At 32.1% G+C, this 7,053-nt stretch overlaps 1 protein-coding gene across 1 annotated transcript in view; it reads left to right on the top strand.

Annotated features, from left to right (window-relative positions):
- The window catches only part of RTTN (rotatin), a 179,730-nt gene that overhangs the window by 112,707 nt on the left and 59,970 nt on the right, over nucleotides 1-7,053 (top strand). Inside the window, exon 36 of the mRNA XM_008564425.1 lies at nucleotides 2,421-2,514. Coding sequence (XP_008562647.1) covers nucleotides 2,421-2,514 — 94 coding nt within the window. The remainder of the gene's footprint in view (nucleotides 1-2,420; nucleotides 2,515-7,053) is intronic.

Below are 7,053 nucleotides of genomic sequence, written 5' to 3'. Positions count from 1 at the left end.
TCTTTGGTGGTGGCTTTATAGCAATGCAGGGTCTCATATGGCAGAAAATGGCAGAGCAGAGAGACTGAAAGGTTCTCATGGGCTATCCTTTTAAAGCCCTCAGAACCATACCCAGGACCACCATTAAACCATCAACTTAATCACTTCTTCAAGGCCCCACATTTCAATTACCATAATAGGATTTCCCACCCTCAGCAGTTACAGTGGGATCAAGTTTTGGGGGAACATTCAACACAAGGCAAGTAGCTAGTCTTTGAATGTCAAAATTGTTTATTATTTGGTTTTCAAGGTAAAAAGTAACATATTCATATATCCACATATACAAGGATACTTCAAAAAGTTCGTGAAAAAATACACTTAAAAGATAATATTAATCTTTCCGTGAACTTTTTGAAATACACTTGTATTATCAAATATAATCAGTTAAATATCTACTAGAGATTATTTCCAAACAAGCAAGGATTTGAGTATAGAACTAGAGCAATTCAGTCTAATGCCTTTTTTGTTTTTACTTATTAAAATAGTATGCCAATATAGTGAATTTAAAAAATATTGAGAGGCTAAAAGAAATATGAATCCCCCATAATCAATTTTTATAGCACAATGTATTACCATATAAAGAAGTCTTTGTGTTTTCTCAACCACATGGGGTAAGTTATAATATCACTATTAGGTACTTCCTAAAAGCATCTTCTCTAAACTTGTGTATCCCTTTTCTGGACTGTTCTGAGAAGAATCATAACTTTAATGAGTGCCTGACCTTTGATCATGGATCACAACTTTGCTTTCTTCTAATGAGCCAGGCATTTAGTGGGCCCTTATAAACTTTCTTTTCTCAAACTGAATGCTCAAACTATAAACCAGGTCCCTACCTCTCTTTTATCAATAATAAGGACTTCTTGAGTCTTTGTCAATTTAAAGAATGTTCAGTAAAATGATAAAGGATTCCAGCATCATTGTGTCCTTAACTTATCTTATACAACCAAAGGAGTCTGTGGCAGGAGCCAGATATATTAATCAGCTCTTAACACAGTTTGTGATATCAGTCTTGATGTATGATTGTTTTCTTCACAGAACTATAAAAGTTATCTTTTTGTCTGTTGACAGGAACATTTGTTTACATGCCTCTCATTGCCAATTGTAGGCAAGTTTGTTTTTTAAAATAAGCTTGAGTTTATCTTTTCCTATTACCTGGATCTAATATTATATAAAATGAGACATTTAATGCTTGTCTATGAGTGATTTATTTAGACTGAACTTTATACAGGTTTACTTTTTAGATGATTTTATGTGCTTTGCTTATAGTTTTTGACCGTAGCTTTCTCTCACTATTTCTTGGTATCATAACTGTCATGTTTACTTGATGTTGTCATAGATGATTAAGGTCTTAAGCTGAAAGGGGGATTTTAAAAACTGTATATTTCATTTCTACCAATTTCTTCAAATTTATGTTCTATTTACTATTAGAAACAACAAATGAATATAACCTTAGTTTTTGCTTTCATTTTATATTTAGTCTAAAGTGCCATACAGTAGTATGAGGATATAATCACAACCAACATAACTCACATACAAATTTTGTGAGCTATATAGTGTCTGAGTCAGTAAAAGTGTTGATTTATAGGTTCTATTGGTAGCTCATGCTGTGTGCGTGCACTGGTATGGAGGCTATCCAGGTATGGACACTTCATGCTATCTCACAGAGAAGAAATTTATGGTAAGAAAAAGTGTTATCTGATCTCACCAGATAAGATGGTTTTTACATAGGAGGTGCCAAACACATCAGGCTGGGCTTTTTCAGTTTTAGGAGACCACACAGTCTGCTCATCTGTAAATCTGTACGTAAAACTGTGCTTGCTTTCTACAGAATATCTGTTTAATGTTTTAAAAAATGTATTATGAAACAGTGTCAGCATATTACTGAGTTTTTTTAAAGTCATTTTTTGATATGAGGCAAGTTAGGGAAAAATATCTTCTAATTTTTTCTAGGCACTATTAAAATTTGTGTGTGCCACTTGAAACATTAAAAAAAAAAAAACCTTTTCTTTTAAATCAAGAAATAAAAAATATCTCAAGAACACAGTGAACTATAGTTAAAGTGGTATATGTTAGCCTTTCATCTTTTGGGCAGTGATGGAGTAGGCCTAATAGGAACCTTAAAATCCTAAATGAACATCAGATCAAAACTTTTGCTCCTTTGAGTTACTGATTTATGTAAACTCTAAAAATTCCTATAAGAAGAAGTTTAGAAAATGCCATTCACAAAAACTGCAATAACTCTCAAGATGTGGAGTGTTTTCTAGTTATACTAACTAGTATAATTCTGTTACATCATTTAAGGATATCTTGTGTGTATGTTGCTTGTGTTTCATTTTCCATAGTGTAACATTAAAAAAATAATTTTCTTTACTGGTTCGCAGGTGGCACCTTCATTGGAGAGTGCTGAATTTCAACCACTTGTGCCATCAACAACGCTTCAACCTGAACCCTCACATGACCAGTTTGTGGCTCAAGGTATCCTTTGAAAGAGACATTCTGCTTTCAAAACAGAAAAATGAGAAGTCTGTCCAGACAGATATTTTGAAAGTAAATGTCTAAAGATCAGAATGTTAATAAAATAAGTCACAGAATATGACAAAATAAATTTAGAATAAATATATCAGAATTTAACAAAATGAATATGCTTAACTATTAAATGGGAATTTGGCTATCCGATAGCCTGACTGCCATTATGCTTCCTTATTAGGAATCAGGGAACTGATGGATATTAGTTAATTTCATTTTTCCTCTCTTTCGGGAAATACTTAACTTTACCACAGTAGTCCACTTGAAAGTGGAGAGATTCTAGTAATAAGTATTTTCTGAGGCTGTACTTCCATTTAAAAAAAGCACACAAAATGTATTGAGTCTTCTTTTTATTACAAGTTTATGATAAGGAACTTGGAATTTATTTTTATGAATGGCAGTATATAAATTTTGCTCCTTGTATTAGGATCTGCTTAACTCTGCTGTGCTTCAAATTTTGCATATTTTGAAGATTATAATTTAACTTTCATTACTTCTGGTGAGTATTATATAGGCCTTATTCAGTAGCATTAAATTCCTTATGTGAAAAGAATGTACTGCCTAAAAAGAAGGTAATTTTAAATACTGAAATATAAATGTATCCAGAGAAAATGCTTTTTAAAACTTTTAGAAATACATGCTTAATTAAAACTTAGGATTTTTTTTCTACAATGATTTTTTTTTTTCAATAATTTCCTAAACAATGTCCTGTTTGGGTTTTTAGTAAATCATATTAACAATATGTAAAAGTGTTTAATTGTAGAAAATACTCATTTTATTCTCTTAAGAAGAAAAGGAGCGAACTCAGATTGTTTAAGTGGCTAAGGACACAGTGCATGAAATGAAAATCGATCATGAATTTTTGAATATTTATCTCTAAAAGCATGTTGCATTACTTTTTAAAATAGATTTATTGAGATATAATTCACATATCATACAATTTATTCACTTAAAGTATATAATTCATTTATTTTATTATATCCAGGGTCGTGTAACTATCACCACAGTCAGTTTTGAAATGTTTTCATCGTCCCCCAAACAAACCTTGAACCCATTAGCAGTAACTCCCTATCTCCCCATCCCCCAGAATAGGCAGTCACTAATCTACTTCTTTATGGATTTGCCTATTTTGGACATCTCAGATAAATGGAATCATACAATATGTGGTCTTCTGTGACTGGCTTTTTTCACTTAGTATATACCATTTTCAAGATTCATCCATGTTGTAGCATGCATCAGAACTTCATTTTATTCTATTGACAAATAACATTCCACTGTGTGGATATATCACATTTACCCCTTCATTATTTGATGGACATTTGGATTTTTTCCACTTTTTGGCTTTTATAAATAATGCTGCGGTGAACAGCAGCATTAAGGTACAGGTTGTTGAGTAGACATGTAGTATTTTGGTGGTTTTTTTTTGACAAATAACATTCCACTGTGTGGATATATCACATTTACCCCTTCATTATTTGATGGACATTTAGATTTTTTCCACTTTTTGGCTTTTGTAAATAATGCTGCGGTGAACAGCAGCATTAAGGTACAGGTTGTTGAGTAGACATGTAGTATTTTGGTGGGTTTTTTTTGGGGGGGGTTACATTACTCTTTATTTAAATTTATTTTATTTTTAAGTATTGTGCTTTGAGTGTATATTCATGCGTAATATTACTGGTTGCCAATCATTTCAGTGCATATATTTGACAGAAAAAAAAGTTTTTTAATCCTTTTTGTTGATCCTGTGAAGGAATCTTTGAATAGTGCTATAAAACATTAAATATGTATTGTCAATGAACCAGCCTTAAGACTAGAGTAAGTTTTTTGTTGTTGAATTTCTTCCTGAATTCCATCTCTTTAAAATAGTATTAAGATAAAATATGATAGTAATAATGAGATTTTAGCTCCCTCAGCTGGAACGTCTACTTACATTTCCCAGTGAAGCTTATTAGTCTTTTAATTTCTCGTTCTGTTAATCTTGATTAACCCGGGAATTATTATGCCCCATAATGATTTAGCCTATGATGACACAAATTTTCTACAGTACATAACTGGGGCCACTTTAAACATCAGCATTTTGTTTTTAATAACTTTTGTAAAAGAGAAATTGTTTTGTGTTATAAGAAATAAAACCTTTAACAGAATCTCATAAATTGTAAGCCTTCGTTTGATATACAGAGTTGAAAGGAATCATTAAAAAATAAAATTTTTAGTATTTTGAGTACTGTCTGTTTTAATATAAAGAACTAAGATAGTTCTCTTCAGATAAAATATGAAAATGTTACTGATTTTATGAAATGAGTTTCAATTTCCTAAGTGCTATGTTTCCCCTTTTTATGAGTATTTTTTCTTCAGTACACTTGCCCTAGAAATGTTGAAGATGCATACATATTTTTCTTTTCTATTGTTATCTTTTTTCTTTATTGATTATGCATACTCTTGAAGTACAAAGCTGACTGTCACAACCCGTGCCCAAGATGTGATGATCAGATCAATGCTATGAGCATACCCATTACCACAAATTGCAGTTATTCTCTGTGTCCTCTGACCAATTATTCTTCAACCCCTGGCAAACCTTGGTATGCTCTCTCCCTCTGTAAGCCCAGTGTACCACTGTGGTCTTTCTTTCCTTTCTTCCTTCTTTCTTTCTTAGCTCCCACTTATGAGTGAGGACATGCGGTATACTTTTCCCTCTGTGCCTGGCTTATTTCACTTAACATAATTTTCTTCAAACTCATTCATGTTGCTGTGAATGACAGAATTTCATTCTTTTCTTTTACCGCAGAGTAATATTCCATAGTGTATATATACCACATTTTCCTTGTCCAGTTGTCTCTCAGTGGACATTTAGGTTGGTTCTGTATCTTGTCTATTGTAAGTAGAGCTGTGATGAAGATAGGAGTGCAGGTATCCCTTTGACTTGATTTCCATTCCTTTGGGTATATATCCAGAATTGAGATTGCTGGATTGTGTGGTAGTTCTGTCTGGAGTTGTTTGAGAAACCTCCATACTGTTTTCTGTAGTGGTTGTACTAATTTACATTCTCATCAACAGTGTAGGAGTGTTCCTCACTCTCCGCATCCTTGTCAGCACTTGTTATTCTCAGTCTTTTTGATAATAGGCAGTCTGACTGGGGTGACACATACATATTTTGTGAATACTGAAAAATGTCCCTTGAAACAGTTTGAATAGTTTCCATGGAATTACCTAAATTTAATTTTCCCGTTTTTATTCGGTTCAAAATATCAAACCTTTCTTGAGGATACATAGTTTTACTGTAGGGAAAGCTAGTTCAGAATATAAATTGATATATATTTTTAATTTTGTTGTCAATTTATTTTGTGAAATTGAAGAGGACATTTGTTGCTTTATTTTTGGATAGGATGGCTCAACATCAAAAAGATGTCAGTTCTCCCTAAGTTAATCTATAAATTAAATACAATCCCTATAAAAATACCAACAAACTTCTTTATGGTGAGCAAGATTTTATTCATTTGGAAAAATGGGCAAGCAAAAATAGCCGAGAAAATATCTAGAAAGGGAACTAGCCCTACTAGACATTAAACCATACTAAAAAGCATAATTAAATCAGTATGTTATACTAGCACATGGGCAAAAAGAATACAAAGTATATCCTAAATGATAAAAGTGCCATCTTAGGTCACTGGGTAAGGCATGGATCTTTTAATAATTGTGCTGGAAACTGGCTGGCCCTTTCAAACAAGATAAAGTAGATCGATATCTTATGTCATACACAAGAATCATCTGGGTTCTAAAAGTGAAAATTGAAATCATACAAGTATTAGAAGGAAACGTGAATGAATTTCTTTATAAACTAGGACAAGATTTTCTAACTGCCTCAAAATCCAGATTCAATAAAATAAATGAAAAATTTGACTACATGCAATTAAAATAGGAAATAAGTTTTGCATGGTAGAAAATAAGCAAAGTCAAAAGACAACTGACAAACTTAAATAGTTGTCACATAACTCATAGACAAAGTCATGTAAACATACAACATTAAAGCCACTTTTAATATTTGAGGAGGAAAAGAACCCCAAACCACCTATAAAAGCAAGAAGACATGAACAGATAATTCAAAAAAGACTTAAAATAGCTCTTATTTTTGGATCAGTACAAATTTATACTACACTTAGATATTCTTTGTCTATTAAATTGCCAACAATTAAAAAGTGTTGGCAATACATTCTCTTGGCAAGGCTGTGGAAAATGAGCACTTTCATGCATTGTTAGAGGGAATGAAAATTAGTATAACTTTTTTTTGAAGGGAATTTGACAATATCTAGCAAAACTATACTTGTATTTACCTTTGATTCAGCAATTACACTCCTAGGAATTTTCCTTTGATTCATCTTCAACAACATGAAAGTACATATGCACATAATTATTTAGTGCAGCATTATTTGTAATTGTAAAATATTGGAAACAACCCAAATTCCCAAAAGTAGGAGAGTGGTTATTTAAATA

This window comes from Galeopterus variegatus, unplaced genomic scaffold (genome assembly GCF_000696425.1).
Source record: "Galeopterus variegatus unplaced genomic scaffold, G_variegatus-3.0.2 Scaffold186, whole genome shotgun sequence".
Classification (NCBI taxonomy): Eukaryota; Metazoa; Chordata; class Mammalia; order Dermoptera; family Cynocephalidae; genus Galeopterus; species Galeopterus variegatus.
This window is presented reverse-complemented; position numbering and strand designations above follow the sequence as displayed.